General features: G+C 41.7%; 1 protein-coding gene across 1 annotated transcript; it reads right to left on the bottom strand.

Moving 5' to 3' along the window:
- Nucleotides 1–4,384: 4,384 nt before the first annotated feature.
- Nucleotides 4,385–9,971, bottom strand: LOC148104277 (uncharacterized). The gene is made up of 7 exons (XM_087838322.1): nt 9,001–9,971; nt 8,373–8,892; nt 6,661–7,943; nt 5,778–5,937; nt 4,935–4,999; nt 4,696–4,844; nt 4,385–4,602 (listed from the first exon to the last, which is right to left on the bottom strand). The coding sequence occupies exons 1-7, from the start codon at nt 9,969–9,971 to the stop codon at nt 4,385–4,387; spliced, it is 3,366 nt and encodes a 1,121-aa protein (XP_087694448.1).
- Between the last annotated feature and the right edge of the window lie 17,699 nt (nt 9,972–27,670).

Below are 27,670 nucleotides of genomic sequence, written 5' to 3'. Positions count from 1 at the left end.
ATTAGTGTAATCGTGTTCTCATTTCTGCATTTAAAAAAATGTTTTCATTATCATTAGCTTTCTGCTTTTCATTAGTATCTATTGATAGATGTACCTTAAAAAAGATCTGTATCATGTTCCTCAAGTTTTACTTATGAATCATTGTTAAAAGATAATAGCTGAGTTCACACCCTCAACTAATGTCATAGATCCTAAATATAATCTCACTCTAAAGTCTTAATGACTAACTGTCAGTGTTAAGTCCCGAAAAATGACTCATGTTAACAATTTGAAAGATGAAAGAAAAGCAAAAAGTGAGTAATTGAAATATCAGTTTTTGTCCATTTGTATCCTCTCTGAAAGATTCATGTGCAGATATACTGACCAACATGTGAATAAAAACAAAAAGCAGTACTATTTAAATACAGTGCATTAATCCAATCCAAAGAACAAATGTAATAACCAATTAAACTAAAATATTGTTTTTTTTTAAGCCATGCTCTTTTATATCCTCAAATCTTTTTAAAAGACTCAGTCTTTAAAGTCCTGCCAATATGGACGTCACTTTAAGCCCTTTCAGTCTACTTTCGATACTTCTGATGTAGCTTTTGCCATTCCATTTCATTCAGATGTTTTTTTGTTTTCAATTCTAACAGAAACCTCGAGGGATTTGTATTGACATTCTGAATGTAATTGTTAATTATGATGTGCAATTCCAAACACAAAAAAGTCTCCAAATGCATTACAGAATTTTTGTAGTGCCATCTTTCCTGGTATTAAGGGGCTATTTATGTATTTAATAAATAAACAAAGTGCCTGACATAACAATTGTTGGTCAACACTTGTATGTAAACCTTTTTCTTGCAGAAAATATTACCAAGGGTAAAATGTGTTAGTAATATTTGAGAAGAATAGGGGGGGTTAAAAATAAAAGCAGTAAAGTTACTGTCAGAATGGCTGTTTGGTTCATCAGTTGACAATCTGGGCAAGATGCACACCACAAAAAGCTGTATAATGAATAACCTATACTTACCATTCATCTTGGACATACAACATAATAGCAGTTTATCAGAAAATAACCTCCCCAACAATGCCCAGTCCAACTGAAAATTGTTGTTATGGATCTCCCTAGACAACATGCTGATTTCAAACTTTCTCACTAAAAGAATTTAAGATGTCCTTCTTAATGAATAAATAATCCAGTAGGACTGTGTAAAGCTTTGGTTCTCCTCAGGACTGTGTTCTGTCACCCCTTCTTTTTATTATGCACACCAAAAGCTAGAGGACATCTTATGAGAACAGATTTATAATTACGTTTTCTGATGGCACTGTACTCTTGTCCTTGCTTCAAGGTTCTGAGTTTGTCCATGGTCCTCTTTTACCTGAATTTGTGAAATGGTATGATGATAACTATCTGGACTTAAATGATTAAAGAAAGTGATTATTGACTTCAGACACTGAAACTGAGTATAAAGCCAGAGTTACTCAAAACACTGATGTCCAGATTTATAAGACTGCACTATCTTTGACCATCAACTCAAGTTCGATGTGAAGACAGATTTTGACGTAAAATGGAGTCAATAAAGACTATTTGTATAGGAGGCTGAACTCTTGTAATAAGAAAATATTTATTGCTCATTTGTTGAAAGTCTTTTAACATTTTCTTTTATTTGCAGTGTTTTGTCTGGTAAGGTAGTAAGGATACAAACTCCCTCAGCATTATTGTTAACACCTGGTCCAAAATCACAGGGGTCAGGCAGACAGATAATGAATGACAGAAAATCAGGTGATAAAGAAGGCAAAAAACATCATTATCCATCCTGAACATGTTTTGTCATCTGAGTTCATGACTTCCTTCTCACAGCTAGCAAGGCAACCACATGAAGATGAGAGAAGTGGACTCAAAGGAGATGAAGGTGGATGTTTAACTGAACACAAGCCTTTATTTGTGGCTGAAATGAAAAACTACAAAACAACTAGTTAAAACTTAAACTGGGGACAGCTAAACAAGAAACTGGAAACATAGCTGGTGAGACCCTGGGTAAGAAGAATAGAATGATGAAACACCAGTGATGATACACAGATGCTCTGATGAAGAACAGAGGTAAACACAAACCAAATATACACACAAAGTAACGAGGTGAATGGACAACAGGAGGAAGACATGGCTGAACCTAATAGACATGACGAGACAGGGAGGAAGCAAAATAGAATACAATGACATAGGACACGGACTTTGCTTTTTTAGAAAGGATCGAATCAGAAGAACTTCCTGGTATAACTCTGAAATGCGCCCCTTGAAGCAGAACACTGGTAAGCTGGACAGGAAATGGCATCTCACTAATTTAGACAATCCTCACTTGGCTTGGAAAAGTTGGCTGCTTTATTCAAAAAAAAGCCATCCGTGAAACTAAAACATCTCACTATTCATCACAGACTGAAGAAAATAAGAACAATCCTAGATTTCTCTTCAGCACTGTAGCAAGGCTGAATTTTAGCATGTATATTTTCCTTTCCATCCAAAGATACAAAATCATATGAGACAAAAGGTGCATGCATCTCATCAATACAAGCAGGTGGCTATATGCTGTTGGCAGTAGTACAGTTGACTTCACATACACAGAGGAATCTACAGATATACAGGGAAGCTTAATTAATGGAAATTCGTCTTCTCAATGTCTGTTACTGATACAGCAGTGACTGATTTTAGTAGGATCAAACTTTCCACTCACAGGACCCCTGGAGATCTATTACATGTACACCTAAAATTCTCCTTTTGCTTCCATTCTGGGTGCTATTTTCTCATCATTTGTCAAAAATATTAATTGATCATAACAGAAGCTTCAGAAGCTGTGTTCACCATACTTTCTTCAATATAAGTGAAGCAGGTGAGCAGGCAGAGTCCCTAACCAAAATACACCATGGACAACACATAAAAAACAAATAACCTTGGAAAAAAAAGAAAAAAAAACCCCCAGCAACTATTGCTAATGAAATAATTGCTGTTATTACCTGTCAGCAAACACAACAATGTGTCCGCCAGACAGAAAAAGATGCAAAACTATCACCAGTGCTGTATAATGGATAACCAATTTATTTATTATAAACTGAAAAAAGAACAAAAGAACAAGTTGAGTCTTCACATTAGATTCAATCACCAGTTTGCCAGAATCTCTTTGAGGCAGTCCGAAAGTCTTGTCCCTATTGCCAGTCTTGGCAGCCGGGGATCAGTCCGCCAGGGCTTCCGCTCCTGGCCGCCACCCGGCACACAATGAACCCGACCCCTATGGTGCCTCCTGCGGGTGGTGGGCCTGCGAGAGGATGGGCCCATGTCTCCTCTTCGGGCTGTCCCCATGGACTAAGGCCTGGCCACCAGACGCTCGTCCTCGGGCACCCTCCCCGGGCCTGGCTCCAGGGCGGGGCCCCGGTAACCCTATCCCGGGCAGGGTAAACTGTTCCCTCGATGTTCTCTTCATAAGGGTCTTCTGAATCGCTCTTTGTCTGGTCCCTCACCCAGGACCAATTTGCCATGGTCCTGGGTGAGCGATCTAAATTGTATACCTCTAGGTTATTTCAACCTTATCTTTATCTACTCAAACAGCAAAACATCACAGGGGACAGTGTAAATTTCTTATACATTCTATATTCTGGTTATTGTGACTTTCCTACAGAAAATGTAAAAATTCAAATACATTTCACAGAATAAAAATATAAATATATATATTTTTATAAACATACAATTTATATAAATAAGAAAAGTGACAGTGCTTTTTATTTGGGGTGATATATATATATATATATATATATATTATTTTTGTGATATATATTTTGTATGCTCTATATGAAGGGAAACCTGAAACCTTTAATTTACAAGCATTTAAAAAGTATAAGAAGAGCTGTTGCGGATCATTTTGTTACAAAGTCAAGAAGTTGTTTCTATATATTTTTAATGTTTAGTCTTTTTCTATATAAAAGAGGAACAGTTAACAGACATGTAGGCAGAGACACACTTAAAAGCAAGAGGGTCTTTGTAGGGTCTTTACCTTAACTTAACAATTTAAAGCACCTCGAGGTGACTGTTAGTGTGGTTTGGTGCCATATAAATAAACTTGAATTTAATTAAACTAAGCAGCATAAACTACTAAGCCTCTAAGATAAAGCACCCATTTTGTTTTATCTTTTGCCTTTGTGTTGTTAGTTAAATTTTTCTATTTATGATTCAATTAACCACATGCATAAAAGAAGTCTGTGTCATTCTGTTCACTACAGGGCCATTCCCACCAAGAAATATTTTCATATTGGCAAACATAGCAATTCTACTCTTTCCAATGTGTCCAATAAATAAAGAGCTGCAGTGAAAGAGATCATCTGCTGCTTGTCTTTCAAATGAAAACCAGCACAGATGCTATTGCTGGCTTGATAGAAGCCATAACAGCAGCACCAGGGGGAAAACAGTGCTGGAATTAATCTTGTGGCATACTCCACTTGAAGCTGTAGTTGCAGTAGATGTAGTAGTTGTTGCAGCAGTTGTAGATGTTGTTACAATAGTTTTAGTAGTTGATGTAGTAGTTGTTGTACTAGGTGTAGTTGTTGGAACAACAATTGTAGTAGTTGATGCAGCAGCTGTGGTAGAAAAAATGTACAAAACATTTTTAACCAAGTCACTCTAAAACATTTGAGACTTTTTGATCAAACATAACGACTACGATTACTCACCTGTGTCATTGACAGCGATGGAGTCCCTTTCAATGTCAAAGCCTGTAATGTTTGAGGCTGTACTGTTCAAAACATTTCTAATCTCAGTGTTGTTCGGAACAGATGTGTTTACAAACCGAAGTTCTATCGTGTTGATGACTGATCCCTGCCTGTAAATGCAGAGACAAAAATTATAGATTGGAATATTTAGGGCTTTAGGTGAGTGCTCTAAACATTATATGTCAAAATACTGAAATTACCTGAAGCTCACAACATTCAAGGAGACAAAAGAAGAAGGGAACACCAATTTGTAAGGAGGTTCAATCTGCAGACACAAAGGAGAATTTTCTTAAAATTCAAGCTCAAAACCATCCTGCTCTAAGGCAACAGGGATAACTCACTAACTAAAAAAACTGGGTAAAACTGGGAAAACTTTCACAAATCTTAAATTGATGCAGTTTAATTACTTTATACAATTTTATCATAAGTATATTATCCATCTTCTAGTGAGAGAAATGTAGTGCTTTTTGTCTTGAATATGTCCTGTAAAGTCAGGTTCAATGTATGAGTTGGAGATGAGAAAGACAGTAGACAAGCGAAAGAAAGAGAATCTTTATCTGTATTTGTTAAAGTGAAAAGGTTTGTTCAAATATGAAGTGAGAACCAACATCTTAAGAGCTTGTCTCCTTTGAGAGAAGAATAAACATCCAGCAATAATACTGACTTAAAGTGCTTTGCCACAAGTACAAAACACTGCGTATCAATAGCTCAAAAGCACATGTGTAAATCTTGGGACAAAGTGTTCCAGAGTTTTTAACAGTGCAAGTAAATCTCCAAAAGTTGATTCTGTTCATCTGGACGTAGCGTTTTGGATGAGTGACGAAACGTTTCTCCCACAAAACACTACATCCAGATGAACAGAATCAACTTTTGGAGATTTACTTACCTGGATGATTGAGCATGCATCAAAGTGCAAGCAAAGATTCTATAGTTGACTTGTTCCTGCTGTAATTCAGTGAAATCCTGTATTGAGCATTCAGTACTTTAATAGCTGTTCTTTAGACACATCATTCATGCTGCTTTCCACAGAGTAAAACACTTACCTGTGCCTTTATAAATCCAGCACGCGTTTTAAAAGCTTCAGATGATGAATTCAACAAGTCTGTTGTAAAATTGCTTTGAATGGATCTGAAAACAACAAATATGGGGGTGGTGGAAGCCGTAGTTGTGGCTGGGGCTGTGGTGGTGGTTGAAGCCGTTGTTTTTGTGGTGGTGGCACCTGTAGTTGTTGTAGTGGCTGGGGTTGTGGTGGTAGTTGCTGCCGTTGTTGTTGTAGTGGCTGGGGACATGGTGGTGGTGGCTGCTGTGGTGGTGGTGGCTGCTGTGGTGGTGGTGGCAGCCGTCCTTGTTGTTGTGGCTGCCATCGTTGTTGTAGTTGCTGGACCTGTGGTGGTGGTGGCAGCCGTTGTTGTTGTAGTGGCTGGGGATGTGGTGGTGGTGGCTGCTGTGGTGGTTGTGGCTGCTGTGGTGGTGGTGGCAGCCGTGGTTGTTGTAGTGTCTGGGGCTGTGGTGGTGGTGGCTGCCATCATTGTTGTTGTGGCTGGTGCTGTGGTGGTGGTGGCAGCCGTTGTTGTTGTAGTGGCTGGGGCTGTGGTGGTGGTTGCAGCCGTCCTTGTTGTAGTTGCTGGGGCCGTGGTGGTTGTGGATGCTGTGGTGGTCGTGGCAGCAATTGTTGTTGTAGTGGCTGGGGCTGTGGTGGTGGCTGCTGTGGTGGTAGTGGCTGACGTCATTGTTGTGATGTCTGGGGCTGTGGTGGTGGTGGCTGCCGTCATTGTTGTTGTGGCTGGTGCTGTGGTGGTGGTGGCAGCCGTTGTTGTTGTAGTGGCTGGGGCTGCTGTGGTGGTGGTGGATGCTGTGGTGGTCGTGTCAGCAATTGTTGCTGTAGTGGCTTGGGCTGTGGTGGTGGTGGCTGCCGTCGTTTTTGTAGTGGCTGGGGCTGTGGTGGTTGTGGCTGCTGTAGTGGTAGTGGCTGATGTCATTGTTGTAGTGGCTGTGGCTGCTGTGGTGGTTGTGGCTGCCGTCGTTGTTGTGGTTGTTGTGGCTGTTGTGGCTGCTGTGGTTGTGGCAGCCGTCGTTGTTGTAGTGGCTGGGGCTGTGGTGGTTGTGGCTGCTGTGGTGGTGGTGGCAGCCATCGTTGTTGTAGTGTCTGGGGCTGTGGTGGTGGTGGCTGCCGTCGTTGTTGTGGTGGCTGCCGTCGTTGTTGTAGTGGCAGGGGCTGTGGTGGTCGTGGCTGCTGTGGTGGTGGTGGCAGCCGTCTTCGTTGTTGCGGCTTCTGTTGTTGTTGTAATTTCTGGGGCTGTGGTGGTGGTTGCAGCCGTTGTTGTTGTAGTTGCTGGGGCTGTGGTGGTGGTTGCAGCCATCGTTGTTGTAGTGGCTGATGTGGTGGTGCTGGCAGCTGTTGGTGTTGTAGTTGCTGGGGCTGTGGTGGTGGTTGCAGCCGTCGTTGTAGTGGCTGCTGTGGTGGTGCTGGCAGCTGTTGGTGTTGTAGTTGCTGGGGCTGTTGTAGAGGTGGCAGCCGTCGTTGTAGTTGCTGGGGCTGTGGTGGTTGTGGCAGACGTCGTTGTTGTAGTTCCTGGGGCTGTGGTGGTTGTGGCTGCTGTGGTGGTGGTGGCAGCCGTCGTCGTTGTTGCGGCTTCTGTTGTTGTTGTAATTTCTGGGGCTGTGGTGGTGGTTGCAGCCGTTGTTGTTGTAGTTGCTGGGGCTGTGGTGGTGGTTGCAGCCGTCGTTGTTGTAGTGGCTGGGGCTGTGGTGGTGGTTGCAGCCGTCGTTGTTGTAGTGGCTGCTGTGGTGGTGCTGGCAGCTGTTGGTGTTGTAGTTGCTGGGGCTGTTGTAGAGGTGGCAGCCGTCGTTGTAGTGGCTGGGGATGTGGTGGTTGTGGCAGATGTCGTTGTTGTAGTTCCTGGGGCTGTGGTGGTTGTGGCTGCTGTGGTGGTGGTGGCAGCCGTCGTCGTTGTTGCGGCTTCTGTTGTTGTTGTAATTTCTGGGGCTGTTGTAGAGGTGGCAGCCGTTGTTGTAGTGGCTGGGGCTGTGGTGGTTGTGGTAGATGTCGTTGTTGTAGTTCCTGGGGCTGTGGTGGTTGTGGCTGCTGTGGTGGTGGTGGCAGCCATCGTTGTTGTAGTGTCTGGGGCTGTGGTGGTGGTGGCTGCCGTCGTTGTTGTGGTGGCAGGGGCTGTGGTGGTCGTGGCTGCTGTGGTGGTGGTGGCAGCTGTCTTCGTTGTTGCGGCTTCTGTTGTTGTTGTAATTTCTGGGGCTGTGGTGGTGGTTGCAGCCGTTGTTGTTGTAGTTGCTGGGGCTGTGGTGGTGGTTGCAGCCGTCGTTGTTGTAGTGGCTGCTGTGGTGGTGCTGGCAGCTGTTGGTGTTGTAGTTGCTGGGGCTGTTGTAGAGGTGGCAGCCGTCGTTGTAGTTGCTGGGGCTGTGGTGGTTGTGGCTGCTGTGGTGGTGGTGGCAGCCATCGTCGTTGTTGCGGCTTCTGTTGTTGTTGTTGTAATTTCTGGGGCTGTGGTGGTGGTTGCAGACGTTGTTGTTGTAGTTGCTGGGGCTGTGGTGGTGGTTGCAGCCGTCGTTGTTGTAGTGGCTGCTGTGGTGGTGCTGGCAGCTGTTGGTGTTGTAGTTGCTGGGGCTGTTGTAGAGGTGGCAGCCGTCGTTGTAGTGGCTGGGGCTGTGGTGGTTGTGGCAGATGTCGTTGTTGTAGTTCCTGGGGCTGTGGTGGTTGTGGCTGCTGTGGTGGTGGTGGCAGCCGTCGTCGTTGTTGCGGCTTCTGTTGTTGTTGTAATTTCTGGGGCTGTGGTCGTAGTGGCAGGTGTGGTTGTTGTAGTTTCTGGGGCTGTGGTGGCAGTTGCAGCCGTCGTTGTTGTAGTTGCTGCTGTGGTGGTGCTGGCAGCTGTCGGTGTTGTAGTTGCTGGGGCTGTTGTAGAGGTGGCAGCCGTCGTTGTAGTGGCTGGGGCTGTGGTGGTTGTTGCAGACGTCGTTGTTGTAGTTCCTGGGGCTGTGGTGGTTGTGGCTGCTGTGGTGGTGGTGGCAGCCGTTGTCGTTGTTGCGGCTTCTTTTGTTGTTGTAATTTCTGGGGATGTGGTGGTGGTTGCAGCCGTTGTTGTTGTAGTTGCTGGGGCTGTGGTGGTTGTTGCAGCCGTTGTTGTTGTAGTGGCTGCTGTGGTGGTGCTGGCAGCTGTTGGTGTTGTAGTTGCTGGGGCTGTTGTAGAGGTGGCAGCCGTCGTTGTAGTTGCTGGGGCTGTGGTGATTGTGGCTGCTGTGGTGGTTGTTGCAGACGTCGTTGTTGTAGTTCCTGGGGCTGTGGTGGTTGTGGCTGCTGTGGTGGTGGTGGCAGCCGTCGTCGTTGTTGCGGCTTCTGTTGTTGTTGTAATTTCTGGGGCTGTGGTGGTAGTGGCAGGTGTGGTTGTTGTAGTGGCTGGGGCTGTGGTGGTGGTGGCTGCTGTCGTTGTTGTAGTGGCTGGGGCCGTGGTGGTGGTGGCTGCTGTGGTGGTAGTGGCTGCTGTCGTTGTTGTAGTGTCTGGGGCTGTGGTGGTCGTGGCAGCCGTCGTTGTTGTAGTGGCTGGGGCTGTGGTGGTGATGGCAGCCGTCGTTGTTGTAGTGGCTGGGGCTGTGGTGGTCGTGGCAGCCGTCGTTGTTGTAGTGTCTGGGGCTGTGGTGGTCGTGGCAGCCGTCGTTGTTGTAGTGGCTGGGGCTGTGGTGGTTGTAGCTGCCATCGTTGTTGTAGTTGCTGGGGCTGTGGTGGTGATGGCAGCCGTCGTTGTTGTAGTGGCTGGGGCTGTGGTGGTAGTGGCTGCCATCGTTGTTGTGGCTTCCGTTGTTGTTGTAGTGGCTGGGGCTGTGGTGGTGGTGGCTGCTGTGGTGGTGGTTGCAGCCGTCGTTGTTGTGGTGTCTGGGGCTGTGGCGGTTGTGGCTGCCGTCGTTGTTGTAGTGGCTGGGGCTGTGGTGGTTGTGGCTGCTGTGGTGGTGGTGGCAGCCGTCGTTGTTGTGGTGTCTGGGGCTGTGGTGGTAGTGGCTGCCGTCGTTGTTGTAGTTTCTGGGGCTGTGGTGGTGGCAGCCGTCGTTGTTGTAGTGGCTGGGGCTGTGGTGGTTGTGGCTGCAGTGGTGGCAGTGGCAGCCATCGTTGTTGTAGTGTCTGGGGCTGTGGTGGTTGTGGCTGCCGTCGTTGTTGTAGTGGCTGGGGCTGTGGTGGTGGTTGCAGCCGTTGTTGTTGTAGTGGCTGGGGCTTTGGTGGTTGTGGCATCCGTCATTGTTGTAGTTGCTGGGCCTGTGGTTGTAGTGACGGCATTTAAATGTAGTCATACAAATTTGAAATAGATAGACAGTAAATAATCATGGACTTTAAAAGTATGAAGGCAATATTTTGTACTGCTTCATTGAATATGATAAGGCTGTATCAAAGCTGATTATGAGGGGGCTTAGTGGGAACCTTTTAACCTTTTTCAGAAATGAGTGATTTTAAATGGAATGATCCTTGTGTGCTGTGTTACTGCATACTGCATACTGAGTATGAGGGACACCACTCAAGAGAGAGAAGCTTTCTCTCTTGTCTCTCACATAAAAGAGCGACAGAGAAACTACACTGTTTTTTTTTTTTAAAGCAAAACTTTCAACAAGTATGCAAAATGTCCTCATCTCATCTATACCACACTCAAAGTTGTTACTAAACCCACTTTTTGTAGAAATTTTAAAAAAAAATGTAGAAATTTGGCTTCATCTTGCATCACTAAGTACAATTCACCTAGATTGTACACATTGAACTCAAGGTAATAAGTGCCTAACCATTAAAGTATTATAACAATCAGTGTTAATACAGTCTGCATATTGTCTGTAGCAATTATTTATGAGGGTATATATAGCTATGCTAAAGCAGTTCATTTATTTTGTATCAACAGTAAGTTTAGCATCACTTAACTTACCTATAAGAAGCAACAAAATTGATATCATCAGTCCAACGGCCATTGTTTAATCAGTTAAATCTGTAAAAGAAACATATGTCAAGGTTATGCACACAGATTAATAAACAAATTTTAAAAAAAACTAGTTAAAAACTCGGGATAACAGAATTTTACAAAAATACAAAAGGTTTTGATCATTAACTGTACTCATCATAACACTTCTCAATAAAAAAACGATGTATGACAATTTTAAAATAACATATGTAAAATAATTCATTAGGATTAGTTTAACAACTTAGTGAAAAAATGAAAAGTCATATTCACAGTACATGAAATCTATTTTGTATATTGTACTTACCAAAACTGAGATCAGATGAAAATGTATTAATTCTCTTTTTGTTTTTTATCTCCTGTAGATATTCACCTCTTTGCTCTGTTAAACCTTATGTTCACACCTCTTGTGGCCTTATATATTTCAGAAGAATGAGGGCTAATGACGTATGTGAGAGATGATAGAAGAGAGGAACAACGTCACATTCACAGGATTCACAAGTTTGTCAAGTGATCAACCTGAAAGTTTCTTGCCTTAGGATCACAGCCTCTCCCTTCTTTTTGTTAGTGACCTCACTCATAGTTACTCATGGACGTCAAGGCAGACAAACAAATAATGAAATCCAGTAGAGCGAAAAGCAGTTGTAACATAATCAAAGTAAGCAGACATCTTTGTTTATTATAGAGTATGAGTTTTCAAAATGTTTTCACTGTACCTTGTAATACAAAACTTTTTTTTTTTAAATGGCCTTTTTCTGGCTTTATTTGATCTATGCAGTGAAGAGTGAAAGGAAAGCAGACAGAGAGCGAAAAACGAATTTCCACGGGTCAGATTCAAACCCAGACTGCTCGCTCTCAACCATGTGGCAGCCTGCTCATCCCAATAAGCTAAACCAGCAACCCAATACAGAACTTTTAAACAAAGTGATATAGTCTGATAATATGTTGTGAGCTCAAAGCATCACAGGTAAATTTCCTCATATTTTTCCAAGTAACTGAAAACTTGTGAAGTCAATATTATCAAGTGCAAAATTATAATGTTTAACAAATTGGATGGCTCCGTATTTTGCTTTTAGTCTGTATAGTGAAAAAAAACAGCATTTATATATTTCTTGTTATGTTATATTTCTAATAATGTTTTACTATTAGAGATATTTGTCTCTAAATATATACCACACTCATTTGCCCAAAAATGAGGACTGATGATGCATTCAAATTTAACTCCTTTCTCATATTTTCAAATTACAGTTTTCTTGAAGAGTTAAAAAAAAAAATAAGGATAAAGAAACAAAGAAACAAGAACAAGACATTAAGAATATTGGTCCAGCTTAACAATTGTTTGTTTTTTAATGTGTTTTATCCATTGCTACATCAACTCAATAAGCAGTTTACTTATTAAATCATTAAGTGGGCTAAAGGTTTAGTGCTATTGTCAGCTAAAAAAAATATCTAAAACAGTAAATCTTTTCTTGAAATTCAATTGTCTCCAGTTAAGCCTTTAAAGTACTATGGCATTGTAAAAAGATTATTGGAAATATTTGAGTTATGTGTAGTCTTCACATAGACAAAATGTATACCCTGCTTACTCTGGTGCATTCCACACACAAAGAAACAAGAAGGCAGTATTTTGTACACTAAAATAAATATCAAATTATTAGGTCTACCTTGTACCTTGACTGCCTTTTTTTTAATGCATTGGCACATGGCTCACAATATCTCAAACTCTAACATGCACTATAAAAATTATACATATCTTCCAAAAGACTGCAACTACTCCAGAACATCATTTGTCAAAGATAGGTTTTTGTATTCATGAGTAAGCTATTGCTACTATAATGACACATTCATTCAAACTGGGGTGGAAGTGAAACCGTTTCTTACATACTCATATAAAACCTACATGAGCCTACAGGAGCAGCTTGGTCATGGAAATCTTTGCTATGAAGCTCCTGGTGCATTTTTTGTGTTAATGTTTATGCAAAAGAAAGTTTGGAAATGTGGTTATTGAGTCAGCAGAGCATTTGTGACCTTGGTGCACTATGTCTCAGCAGTAAACAACCACTCTTAAATGATCTGTCACTTTGTAGCTGAATACGTGTGGTTCCTAAACACTTTAATTTTGTCATAACACCACTTACAGTTGATCATGTAATATCTAGAAAGCAGGAAATTTCACAAACTGACTTGAGATCAGTTGATCTGCAAAGATTGCAGCTGAGTCTGTTTGCAAGATCTGCCGGAAATAACTCTGTTCTTGCTTGGTGGCTTCAGTATGTTATGGAATCTCTTCCACTTTTGCAGACTGAGTTACTGAACCTCATTAAGTGGGTTTGAATCAGCCAAGAAATGGACAAATTATGGTATCGCCAATCAAAGCTTGCATAAACTGCCTAACAATAAGGTTCAGGACTGATTTAATACCATAAACACTTGAACAAACATAAAGAAAGGCCTTTTGTCTGGATAAAAGTAATCATCCTTAATTAATAAGCATTATTTATCAATGAATGATGCTTGAGATCTAGTATGTTATGTAACCAGATCTTTTCAAATTTATTTTTAGAATCGAGCAGGTACATGTACGTCACTTTCACTGTTGTTTCTAACAAGGTGGGGTTCTTTCTTGTTAAACAGTTTCATGCCAGTGAACAATCATGTAGACAAATGGCATCAACCACATTGTTTTCAAACCATTTCTAATCCACTCAGATTTAATTCTGACCTTTTAGTTTGTGATTTAAGGACAACTGACGTGTTCTACAAAGAAACATGAAACTTAATTAGATATATAGCTACATGTAGCACTTAGTGCACTTTAGCTAATTCCTCTTAACTGCTTTTAAGACAAAGTGCAGCAAATCGGAGAATATGAAAGAAAAATAAATCTGCAGCAGACAGTCAGTCGTACCACACAGTAATCCTCATGCACTACTGAGTTTATTAATCTTAATACATGTTGATGGACTCAAGACGTTTTAAGACTCAAGAGGTTTATTGTCATTTCAAATGGTGTCACATGACTTTGACTCGACTCAAGTCATTAATTTTATTGCTTTAGAGTTAACTTGAAAAAATGTTCCAAGACTTGTGACTTGACTTGGACTTTTGTACCAATGACTTGGGATTTGACTTGGACTTGAACCTGTTTACTTGAAAAGACTTGATATTTTACCCCAAATCTAAAATTTAACACACATATTATATAAAAAGTGCACACTTTATTTCATTGATTCTTTCCACACTCCACTCCACTGTGTGTGACATGCAAGAAGAGAATCACAGATGGAGATGGAACAACTTCCAACTTTGTCCAACATTTGAAGTTGCATAAAGAATGGTAGGTGGTACTTTTCTTTTGCTACGATGAGATAGCTGACATAGCTAACTTCATCTTATTAGCAAATGTTTTCTGGGCAACATTGATGATACTGTTTGGCTTTAACATGTATGATATTTTTGTCATGCTATTTTAAATCCGGTCCTACAAGCTCATTCAAGAATAACATGCAGCTTGTTAGTTCAGAATTGTCAGTGAATGGTGAGCGGGGGTCGACCAGAAAGTGGGTTCTGTACCTGAACTCAGGGAAGAGAGTTTTTCTCTGTCTCCTTCCCATCATTAACCCCATAGATTTAACCCCACTTAGACTGAAAAATATTTATTTTACCATCACATCAAAATTCAAAACCACTTAATCTGCAATTAGTGCATGGCAGTGTTTAACTTTTGCAAGGCTTTTATCTGTTACGGACAGGCCAAATGCAATCTTTGGCCCAGTGAAATGTCGTGGTTAAAAAATCTGGCCCATCTTAGTGTGTAATTGAGTAGCCTGCTATACATGGGCTTTTTCTTCTATCATTTATGCCATACATCACATAAAATACTTTGAGTGCTCTTATTGTATTAGCTGTTGTTTCATTTGCAAATGTCAGTTATTCTTAATAGGGATGCTAAACATTGCTTATTTGAACTATATGCAGAGTTTTGAGAAAAGTGTTTTAATAAACCAATAATCAAGTCTACGTGACTTGATTTTTTTGGTTGCAACCTGCCCCTGTCTATTGTGGAAAACACAAAGCACTTTCCGACAGTAGTTGACGACAAATACAGCAAATATGTCGCAGAACAATTACATCAAAAACAGAGAACCTTGCTGCTGAGAAACGTTCAATGTTAAAAACTCAGTTGAGCAACACTGATCATGTTTCAGTTACTGTGGACATTTGGTTGGACCAAAAGATGAGGGGTTTCCTTGGTATCACTGTGCACTGGATACAGAAAGAGACAGAGAGAATACAGTTGAAAGCCAAACTGCTGGCCTTTGACCGCTCCAAAGGATTACACACTGGTGACAGAATCTGTGAGAAATTTTAAGCTAAATGTGACGAATACAACATCAAAGACAAACTAGACTACAGGGTGGGCCATTTATATGGATACACCGTAATAAAATGGGAATGGTTGGTGGTATTAAAGTCCTGTTTGTGGCACATTAGTATATGTGAGGGGCAAACTCCTCAAGATGGGTGGTGACCATGGAGGCCATTTAGAAGTCGGCCATCTTGGATACAACTTTTGTTTTTTCAATAGGAAGAGGGCCATGTGACAAACTTATTGGTAATGTCACAAGAAAAACAATGGTGTGCTTGGTTTCAACGTAACTTTATTCTTTCATGAGTTATTTACACGTTTCTGACCACTTATAAAATGGTCAGAAACTTAAAAAATGTGACGTCATTTCCGGGCTAAAAACACAAAGAATTGTAGGTACAAGTGGCAAGTGGTACTAGCCGCATGGGCTATTACAAGACAACAGTCACACAGAGATAAACAGAGACACAAAGAATGGCAAGAAGCTGTTGTATTATTAACGGGAAGCCGATAGGTAAAGAGATCAGTTTTTATCGGATTGCTTAGTGCAGTGGTTCCCAAACTTTTTTTGCTGGGCCCCCCTTTGTTTTACAGAAAAATGTTCGCGTCCCCCTTGCACGCACGCACGCACACACGCATGCACAAACACATCCTCCAACCACACACACCCAAATTTTGCTCCATTGCAGTTTATTTCACAAGAAATAAGTAAGAAAATAAACTACTAACTCTTTAACGCTACGTCCACACCTACACGGGTATTTTTGAAAATGCAGCTGTTTCGTCCACACGTAAATGGCGTTTCGAATCACCGAAAACTGAGATTTTTTAAAATAATTTTTTGCGTTTACGTGTGGACGAGGAATACAGAGTTCGTCATGCAACGTTAAAGGTATGTGCCTTTTTTCACGTCACGCTGTGCCTCACGTTATTGTTTACATGAGATGAATTGCAGAATGGCAGATAGAGACAAAATACTGTTAATCTGACAATATTACATAGAGACAAAATACTGTATTGTATATCTTCAGGTTTTACACACTTACATATAAACACGCAGTTACTGTCCCTCCATTTACAAAGGCAGAGGTGTCACGGTGTGATTATTTTACGTGTAGTTTTATATTTCATGTGTAATAATATTCAACATTGCTTTCAATACGTTTGTCAAAAAAAATGCCTTTCTGTGCAAAATGGGTTTAAAAACATAAACAGCTGTGGGATACTCTTTGCCCATGATTTGAACAGCCCAGCGGTGCTCCCGACGAAGGGAAAACCAATTCTGCAGGGGAGACCTACCTCGGCACTTGTGCAGGTGAAACCAAAGGGCAGATGTGCTTCACCATATTTTCTAGTCTTTGGCTTAGAATAGGGTTGCCAACCATCCTTTAAAAAACGGAATCGTCCCGTATTTAGAAACAAAAGTACACGTCCCGTATTGAGCTGAAAAGGGACGCACTTTGTCCCGTAATACAGTGAGAATCAAAAGTAGTCTATAAGTTTTAATGTAATTAACGCTTTGTTTGAAAACATAATTCCCAGCCCCGCTCCTGCTTTGTGACCAATGAGCTGACAGCACACTTATGACAATTCAGATTACCGCTCATCTCATTGGTTGAGGAAAGGTCGCTTGCGGAGAAAATACCGGAAGACAACAGATGACCACAACAAAAAGCATGGCCAACAGGGAAACAAACGCCGACACTGCGGTGCAAGTCTCAGACGACAGTACACCTGAAGCTGGGCAAACACTGTGCGATTTTCAAACTGCACGATTGGCTCGCATGGGTTATAAGTTCGTAGGTCACGATGCAGGGTCTCACACTATACCGCCCGATGCTCTGATGCGACCTGAGTGCTCACACTGTACCTCCATAAAATTAAGGTAATAGCAGAAAATCTGTCGCTCGCTCTCCCTCTCTGTCTTTCACTCACACAGACACACACCACCATCAACTTTGCTAAATTGCTAATGAAAAACATGATCAGACAGCTGTGATTGAGCAGCAATGTAAATCCAACTATTTTCACGGTTGTTGTGGTCGTGATAATTTGGTGATGCCACATCGAAAAGGCTCGGATGAGCTTTCCAAAGTTCTACAAGTTGTGCCTCCATCGCTTGTGTCCAGATCACACGCTGCACAGCCGTGCTGCTCCGTCTTTTTCACCGACGTTTACGTGTTTGCGCGTGAGTAGTGTGAGCAGCTGCGGTGACACCCTCACGAGCGATTGATGATCAGGAGCTGGTCGTGAGGTGTTAATCGCTTCTCGTTACCCCACGTATACTACACGATGCACGATGAAGGCCAAAATCGGGCCGATCACCAAATTGGTCGCACGACTTAAAAATCGGCTCAAAATGGGCCAAAAATCGCACAGTGTAAGCCCAGCATTAGACCAGCAATGTTTGTTCCTCTCAGAGAAAGAAAAAAAGGCTGCAAAAGTACAGGGAAGAATGGGAAAAGGAAAACACCTGGCTGGAAAAGTGCGCGATAACACCTATAAAGCGCACTGCACTGTGTGCCGGCGCACTTTTTCCATAGGCATGCTTCTAATGGTGGGCACATGAAGAACATGAGGGGTGTGAAAGCTCGGGGAACCCTTAACCAATTTTTGTCCACCAGGCCACGGCAGAAGCAGATATGGTATGTAAACACTGGTTTGTTTGTTTTTAAACCCTCTGGTTAAGGTTAAAATGGGCATGTGCAGTGAATATCAGAGCTATGTGGCCAGAAGTGTGATAATATAATTTATTTTGTGTAATAAACAACTGCAAGGATAGATGATTACAACAAATAGATGAGTAATACATGAAAGTAATACATAGATGAATAATGATGATGAGTTATGATGCGTAATCATGGGAACAAGTGGGTTTACAAACGGGAGCAAAAGCTGAAATAATGCCTCTACTGAAGCCAATTGCACTAAATGCACTAAATGTGCACTGTTACAAGAATATTTTTCTTTCTATTGTTTTCTATTAATTTATATAATTTTAAGTTAAGCAGGACAGAGTTCTTTTAAAGAAAGATTTACTTTTATTCTCAAAAGTTAAGCATGACAGGCTTCTGTTTAAGAAAGAGACCTGTTTTATTGTGTTAATGTTGTCATTTTAAGCTAAAAATAAATGGCTAAATGATTTTTGTTTCCCATGTGTTGATATCACAAAGAATACGCATCTACTTAAAGCAAATTCAAGTCAAATGGTTAAAAAAATAATTTCACACACAAAAAAAGAGCTAAAAAATTCACCACACTGGGAAGGGTGAAGACAACTGGGTCGCCCGGCCCTGGCCACGAGGTGTCCCTTATTTATTTCTCAGGGAGTTGGCAACCCTAGCTTAGAATGAAGTTGGTTTGGAAACATATTCAGCGATGCTTCATCTCCTGCTTTGCGTTTGTGTAGGCGCCCCATGCTAGCAGTGTCCAAGCGTTGTTGTTGTTGTTTTTTCCCTTTTCAAGCCGCACCCCCCCTGCAATGGCTCTGCGCCCCCCCTAGGGGGCGGGCCCCACACTTTGGGAAGGTCTGCCTTAGTGGAAGTCATGTTTCCGAAGTCACGAAGAGGCGACGGATGGCCTGCATTGCAGCTATTCGAAGACCAAATATAACGCTCCAGAACACTCCAGCTGTTAGTCTGCTCCAAGCATTTCCACAAAGGTAAGTCTTTTGTTGTAGTTAATACGTAATTAATCATAACATAATTGTTGATGTGCTATGCTACTTTGTTTACTGTGGCTTTGTGGGCTAATGTTTGTTGTGTTTTGTAGGCAAACCAGCCTACAAAATGCTGGAATGCAATCCAGACTGGGCACCTCTATCAACCTGGGTCATACCGAGTGTAAAGCTGCTACCACAGCGAGATTTGATCGGTCAAGAGAGAGAGCAATATCAAAACAGCCACGAAACGTCCCGCATATATGTGCCCAAGTGTTGTATTGAAGCAATCAAGTGATGAATAACTGTTTTCCAGTATGTTGTTTTCAAATGTTTTTTGGTTGTTTTTTTTTTGCAGTGTTGATTTGTTTTTCACCGAAGCAGCTAATAAAGCACATTGGAATACAATTTTGCCTCTTTCTTGTAAGATTCTATAATAAAATGAAACAATAATGCCAGTTATAAATAAAAACAATAAATTGAATGAATTATGAAACACTTATTTTATTTCTATTGGATCTGAAAATGTTGTATAATACTACAACCTGAAAAGACAAATAGATTGCATTGGCCTGTACAGGAGATAAAGAAACAATTTTAACGACAGCTGTAAAATGAAATAGTCTAAATCACAAAATAGATACACCAAAGTAAACTGGACCTGGGCTTGTTGCAGGGATCTGAAGTTACTAAACATTTCATGAGTGTATGCACTCACACTTAGGACCATATAATTGTAAATATGAACGTGATGAAAGTTGGGCAGCACGCTAATGTGTTTAGTCCACTCTGTATGCTCGTATGGGTCTAACCTTTTCACTCCTTTGATTGTTTTCCTTGTACCTTTTTTTTTTTTGCCTTTTCATCGAGTCTGTCTTTGTACTGACCTGCCATGTTCTCCTTCGTTTTGTACGTAACTGTTTTTGGGGCAAATAAAATGCAAGTAGGGATTAAAACCACAGAATTAATGATTACCGGTGCTGGAAATGCTAGCGCTTGATGCAGTGATTTGATTTTGCTGCCACTCGTACCTACAATGCAATGCGCAAAAGTCACGTGGTCTGTCGATCTCTATAAAGATTCTCCAACAGGTATGCTCTTTATTAGATGGGAGGAGCTGTGAATTAGCACCTGAAAAGGAGGATGCAAAAACAGTTCCATTAACCAACACTAACATAACCAGAGTCTTCACATTAGATTCAATCACAGAAATCCATCTGCCTAAATAACCAAAACAATAAAACATAACCAAGCCTGACATATTTAGGTTGTGAGATGTTATTGCAAAAGTTAATTGGAGGAAATGACACAACAGAGACCAGTTTGTTTTGAATTGCTTTTGCTTTTGTTACACCTCCTGACTTCAAAGTTCCCTGACCCCCTTTCTCTTCACCCGCCCATACTGTTAAACATCACAGGAGACATTGTTAATTTGTTTGCGTATTTTGGGCTTTTTTTGTATTCAAAAGAGGAACAGTCTCAAGAACGAGATGCATCTAGTAAAAATCTTGAATAAATTCAAATCTCAGTGACCTCGACCTCAAAGTCAAGGTCAGAGGTCAGGATTTCTGATAATCTTGTGAATGCAATAACTCGAAAAAGAAGTCACCTAGGATTTTCAAACTGATACAATAGGTACATCTACTAAAAATCTCAGACGTGGCCTACCACTTTGTGGCAAAATTGCTGTTGTTCCTGTGGTTCCTTCTATAACCATCAGGAACGCACTGGAATGAGCGACCTATTCTTTCACAAATGTTTGGAGAAGCAGGGCAAAAAACAAAAACCAACAAAATAAGCAGACAAAAAATACATATATCAATCACCTGGATCACCTGTTGACAAAGAAAAAAGAGAAAACAAGCAGAAGAAAAAAAAAGAGCAACATAATAAACAACATCACAATGATCTATGGGAATATAACAGTAAATACTAAAAATTAAACATGACGTGCAGTGAGTGACCGAGCCCCAGGCCGAGAGGCTGAGGGCACCCCACCCCCGAAGTGGCCCGAGCAAGCCCCAGGCTCCAGGCCCCGACAAGCAGCCACCAAGGAGTGAGCCGGTGTGTACCTGGACGCCTACCCCCGGACATACTCTGATTAAACCTTGACCTTTCAGTGTGTTACTTGAAAATATCTGACATATATTGTTCGATGTAGTAAAATTTTATCGAAGGATACTAATGAAAGGTATTAATTTTTATTTACCAGTCTTCCAGGTTGTGTCTGTGGAAATATTCTACAAGCAAAGATGCAATTTTTTCTTCATTACAAGTATAGTTACAGTTACAATTAGCATTAAATACATTAATTAATTAATTACACTTAACTGCTTACATGTAGAGTGTTTTAGTCAAAGCACAGTACTTTGAAATCTGAGAAAAATCTAAGAAATCTGGAGACAAGCATGCCTTTGAACATAAAGAAAATGTCTCTAAGATTGAATTATTTCTGCCCAGTCATAACAAATATTTATTCTGAACCATCACTAATGTAACAAGTGATAAATCTTCATTCTCTGTTATCATTTTTTTTCTTTCAAGAACAAAAGAATTGTTGTAAAATAATACAAATATCAGGGAAAATTTAAAGAAAACAGTTTTTGGAAACCTAATTGTAAATATTAATGTTAAAAATTTCTCAAAGTAAATAAGTACTTATCAGTGTTTTTCAGTTGTAACAGAAGTGTATAGGTCATTGTCTGCATCAACGTACATGCCACTGAGGCCACATTCCTAGACTGCTTTTCAAAGTGGCTTCATTAAGAGACTAATAATGCAACAGGAACCCTCCATACATACATACATGAACTGGCTGTGAAGCAGGCAGAATTGGACCCAAATGCAGATTCGTAGACAGGACTTTAACTCGAAAACACAGATTTATTGCTGAAGATACTAAATTAAACTAAACTGGAATACAGGAACCTAAACTGAGCATACGGAAGAAAAACACCCATTAGGGAGGACCTGACCCAGGACAGAGGGAGATGGAGAGCAAGGGAGGAAGGAACTGAGAAGGCGAGATAGCACAAGAGAGAGAGCGACATGACGGGCTGGGAAAACATGGATAAACATGACAGACAGGAGAGACATAGAATGAACAGGAGAAGGGGGAACATGGGAACAGAAAAGGGAAACAAGACAGAAGGACACACACGTGCACACAAACACACAGAGAGACACACAGAGGACAAAAACACAAGGGGAGCCTATATGGACAAGAAACTAAACAGGGAATATAAGAAACTCAAAATAGACTAAACGTAAGACTACTAATGAACCTAAACTAAACTACCTAAGGTCAACTGAATTACACAAGAGGTACATAATAACAGAAAACTCTTAAGTACAAAGAAACTAAACTATAGCAATGGAGTCTGGGAAACATAAATCACTCCTCAAGATCACAACAATAATAAGTAAGCAAGATTCAAAAGTCCACAAACACAAAACACTTGGTCAATGATCCACAATCGTGACATTTGGAAGCAAAATAATTTGTTTTTATAACAGGTGACCAAAAGAAAGCAACATTAAAAACATTAAAATGTCATAAAATATTAACCTTCCCTTTTTGAACTAATCTTTACTTTTAAGTCTTTCTATTCTGTCATGAACTTTCAGTATTTAAACAATTTGTTTCCAAAAGAGGTGAACAAGACAAAGAGACAAAAAGAAAACAATTACTGTTGAAATTAAAAATATGTTTGAGAATGTAATGCAAACAGTATTATTCAATAATACATAACATTTTCTGTGGTAACAAAAACATAAAAGATCATTGTCTATGTCACTAGACATCATTGATGCCACATTCTCAGACTGTTTTCAAACCATTTTAGTAAAGGACTTGTTTTCATGGTCCTGTGTGTGGCCCAGTGTTTTGTGTTTCATTTATGTTTCTTTATTATTTATTATTTATGGTTTTAGTTCTCTTGAGTTTAGTTTTTGTTTTATCTAGCTTCTAGTTTCAGTCAGTGTGCCTTCTCTGTGTCCGTGTTATGTCTTCTCTGTGCTCCCCCCCCCCCCCCCATTCCACAGTTCATGCCTCTGTCAAGTCTGCGTCTCTGTGTTAGACTTCCTGTTTTACTTTGACAGTGTGTCTGTTGACATTGTATTCCTGTTTGCTTCCTTTGTCTTGTTAGTTCTGATTAACTGTCAGCTGTGCTCTCCTCCTGTGTCTCATTCCCTTGTTATCCCTCTGTGTTTATAAGCCCTGTGTTTTCCTCTGCTCTTTGTCACCCTCACCATGCTGTGTTTTCTCCTCTGTGTTTCTAGTAACATTCTAGTTCTCTGCTTACAGTTTTGTTTTCTAGTTTCCCCAGCTTTTGTAGTCAGTGCCACGTGCTTTAGTTTCCTTGTTTTCATGTTCAAGTTCTCCAGTAAACTAAGCTGAGTTTTATTTTTCCAACTGTGAGTCCTGCATTTGGGCCCTGTCTCCTGCCTGCCACACAGCACAGCCTGACACTAACAATAGAACAGAAAGCCTCTATCAGTATCTAAATAGCTTTTGTGTGTCCTGTACATGTTATGCATGTTTAGAAGGTCATCAAAGGGAAAAAATCATACAAGGCTATGATTGTTGGTGTGATTAGAATTGTAGAATACTAATACTACACCACTGTACCCGCAGAAATAACAAGAAAGGCTATGAAAATAAACACACACACACAAAAAAAAAAGCTAAGACACTGTACTACTGACAGTTTAAGATGTCTGATATAAAACAAATGTTTCACATATATTATTCAAACAAACCTTAAACAGAAGCACTCTTTTTAGAGCAACTCCCTCTCTGGGCAGTATTTACTTTTTGTGTCATTCGCGAATGAGCCGGCTTTAAGAGCCGATTCTTTGTGGAATCGAGAAGAGCTGACTACTGTCAGGAAAGGGCCTGAGTTCAGCTCTTCTACGAATGCATGCAGGTAGGGCCAATATTTTATTTTAGTGCGAGTGCGAGCTGGGGGCCTCCAGCTTGCACTGGAACGGTTCGCAGCCGAGTGTGAAGCAGCGGGAATGAGGATCAGTACCTCCAAATCTGAGGCCATGGTTCTCAGCCGGAAAAGGGTGGAGTGCCCACTCCGGGTTGGGGATGAGTTCCTGCCCCAAGTGGAGGAGTTCAAGTATCTCGGGGTCTTCTTCGCGAGTGATGGGAGAAGGGAGCCGGAGATCGACAGACGGATTGGGGCTGCAGCTGCAGTAATGCGGACGCTGCACCGGTCTGTTGTGGTGAAGAGGGAGCTGTGTGTAAAAGCGAAGCTCTCAATTTACCGGTCGATCTACGTCCCTACCCTCACCTATGGCCACGAGCTGTGGGTAGTGACCGAAAGAACGAGATCGCGGATACAAGCGGCAGAAATGAGCTTCCTCCGAAGGGTGGCTGGCCTCTCTCTTAGAGATAGGGTGAGAAGTTCGGCCATCCGGGAGGGGCTCAGAGTAGAGCCGCTGCTGCTCCACATCGAAAGGAGCCAGCTGAGGTGGTTCGGGCATCTGACAAGGATGCCTCCTAGGCGAGGTGTTCCGGGCATGTCCCACTGGGAGGAGGCCCCGGGGCAGACCCAGGACACGCTGGAGAGATTATATCTGTCGGCTGGCCTGGGAACGCCTTGGTGTTCCCCCGGATAAGCTGGAGGAGGTGGCTGGGGAGAGGGAGGTCTCGGCCTCTCTGCATAGGCTGCTGCCTCCGTGACCCGGCCTCGGATAAAGCGGATGAAGATGGATGGATTATTAGAAAGATTGTGGGTGTCAGATGCTGCAAAGACAGCAAGTGGCCACCCACCAATCCATATATGACTTCCATAACTGGAGGACTTAGCATCTAGCATCTAGACATTGCTTGAGGGTGTGAACACTGCTATTCTCTTGTGATGTGAAGCAGTAAGAATGATTCATGAGTAAAACTTAGGAACACTGGTCTTTAAAAATTAATTGCTCATTTTAAAAACTGCACTATTTTAATAGTTTAACTGAATAACATGTCAAAAAAAGCTCAATCCCAATACATATCATATCAAAATCGAATATGTGAAAAAAAAGCTCAGTCTTCTTATTACATTTACAAATCATATGAAAATCATAAATGCTTTAAAGAAAACAAGCATAAAGAAGTAAATTGTCCAAGTGTATTGTGGTCAAGTAAAGTAAGGTACACATCAGGGGCGTGCAGAGATGTTTAAAAGGGCGGGTGCTCAAAGTTAATTAGAACTATGCTGAATAATAACAATCCACATTCATCAGGAATCTAATATGGAATCACATCACTGTCATTAGGTGGGGACTATGCAAAGCAAACACAGCCTATGTTTTACCTGATGGGGTACAATGTTGCTGTTGAAGGGTTGCTGCTGCTTCTGCTGCTAAGAGTGCTGGAGGGCAGACTGTGTCTTCTGGGAAGTCTTTATGACAGTAAGAGGAGGCAAAAAGTGTTCTGAAAACATTTTATGCCCTGTGTAAGTTAGATTGGGTATGTGTTCATGTGTATGCATGTGTGTGTCTCTGTGTTTTAGATTCTTAGTAAACGTGTGTTTGCAAACCTTTAAAGGAGCATATGGTGGTTGCAATGAAGAGAAGCAAGCTTATCCGCATTCGCTGAGGTTCATGTGCTTTGATGTGACATTTTCTGTTGCTGATATTAATAATTAATTGAATAATAATTCAGAGTCTAGCCTAATGTGTCTACAGATCAGTTGCTGAATTTTACTGGCCCATATACATTTTTGCTGACCTGTGGAAAAGATAACTTTTATTTTGATATTCTAAACATTAATAAATATTAATACAATATAAATATAAATATATGTCATTGTTATGGCACTTGGCCTCATGTGGCCCTGCCTTCCTCTATGGAAATCAAAGTGTTCCAGGACTCACGGGTGATTGGCTGGCCAGGGACCTATGCCCGCCCAACTTCATGCAGATCAGAGTGCCACACACACCATTGGGTGCTGCAGGAGCCTTGAACACAACGGACCAATGACGCGGCTGCCTGCATTTACTTGGGAGTATAAAAGGCTGAGGAGTCTTCATTCGTGGGGGACTTGTTGATTTGAATACACTGTGCAGACTGTCCCTCCTACCTTTGTCTTTGTATTGTTGCCCTTTGCAACCTTTGTGATGAGTAACTGCCTGTGAGATGTTTAGAAGATTAGTGTTCTACTGGTGTTATTAGTGTTATTTGAATATATGAGTTGTTTGTTATGTTTGTTTAACTCACCCTATTGCCTAGTGAGTTATTTCACTAACGGTTTTCAGTTGTGTTAATAAACCTTACGTTTTTCTTTTTATCTAACCCTCCTGTCTCTGGGCTCATTTATGTTACATCACCTGTCGCATAGCAGAGCCGGGTCGTAACAGTCATAAAATTCTATTTATATTTTATATTAATCTAAACTCTGAAAAAGTAAAGTGTTAGTAAAGTGTTGAAAGAAAAATGGTCTAGTGCACTCGATCCCCCCCCTTTTGCTCGCCTTTGCTCACCACTGCAACAGGAAATGGAATGTCAGCCTTTAGCAAACAGCGTAATTTAGACATTTTGTCTAAGCTAACAGTTCATCTGTAACCCCATAGCTACTTAATAGCACCCTCTATGAGTGAATTCATATCTCCTACCTGCAGAAAGAAATAATGGTAATCAACTTATTTCAGATCAAGATTCAAATCAGAGTAAAGCTAGGATCAACCAGGGAAAGTGTCATGGTTCTGGGTCGGTGACCGAGCGCTTTTAGTTTATTATTATCATTTTCTAGTTTATTCTGATTTTGTATTAGTTCTTTGAGTTTGGTCAGCGTGTTTATTATCCCTACCTGTGTCTTCTCTCTGTGCTCCGTTCAGGTCCCCGCGTTTGTGTTGTAAAATAGTCTGTGTGTTTCCTGTTTTACTATGTAGGTCTGTGTCTCGTTATGTCCATGAGTCCCAGCTGTGTGCCCACCTGTTCCTCGTTTCCTCATGTGCCTGCCAGTGTATTTTAGTCCCTGTCAGTTAGTTCTTGTTGTCGCGTCGTTAACGTCGGTTCCCCTTGCATGCTGTGTGTTTCCTTGTAAGTTCTTATCCTTAGAGTTCCCAGTTTAGTTTGATGCTTTTCTGTATTCCTGCCAAGCCTGCATTAAAGCAGAGTTTTTGAGAGTCCTGCATTTTGGGTCCAATTCCTGCCTGCCACACTGCACATCATGACAGTACGACGCGACCATCAGATGGATCTAGCGGACTCACGTTTCCAGTATATCACGCAGCTGTGGGATTACTGCCAGGGCATAATTCACGTTAAGGACACACCCAAGAAGCTCACCCAGGTAGTTTTTTTGGACGACTTTTTGTCATCCACTACCTGCACAGTCGGTTTGTTGGACGTTAAAAGATTAAAACAACTAATAACAGCTCTGAGAGCCAGGATTTGCTTTGAACTATTCGGCATGGGCGGTCCGGGCACGGAAGAGCTGCCCTCCTGGAAGCCCTTACCGCCTGGTATTCCCAGCGTCAGCATCTTTTTTCGTCACTGTTTATAGCCAAATCGTTTGATCCACCCCTAAAAACTAAATTGTACCCTCGCCATTGTCAACCTACCACACTTCCACTCTCTCTTGCGGTATCGACTAGAGCAGTTCTCGGTTCCATATCGCAGCAGGAACAGCCACAGAGGTATCTTTCCTCGTCACATTCAGCACAACCCCCAAAGGACTGCACCCGGCTGTCGCTGCCTGAGCAGGGTCAGTGCTCTGTGCCGCTGCAGTTTTCCTCATGTATGCCAGAGGCGCCTGGGCCTACTGGTTCTGTGACTGTTTTCTCTGAGGGTTCCGAGGAACCGCTCCAGCCGGCTTCTGTCGCTGGGGGGACCGAGGAGCCCGCCCAGCCTTCACCGTCACCAGCAGCTTCCGCTGAGGGTGCTCAGGAACCGCTTCAGCCTGCTGCTTTCATTGGGGGGACCGAGGAGCCCGTCCAGCTGTCACCGTCATCAGCAGCTTCCGCTGAGGGGGC

Source organism: Neolamprologus brichardi, chromosome 3, assembly GCF_056152115.1.
Source record: "Neolamprologus brichardi isolate AB-2024 chromosome 3, ASM5615211v1, whole genome shotgun sequence".
In the NCBI taxonomy this organism is placed as follows: Eukaryota; Metazoa; Chordata; class Actinopteri; order Cichliformes; family Cichlidae; genus Neolamprologus; species Neolamprologus brichardi.
Note: the sequence above shows the minus strand (reverse complement) of the source record. Positions and strands in the feature narration are given on the sequence as shown.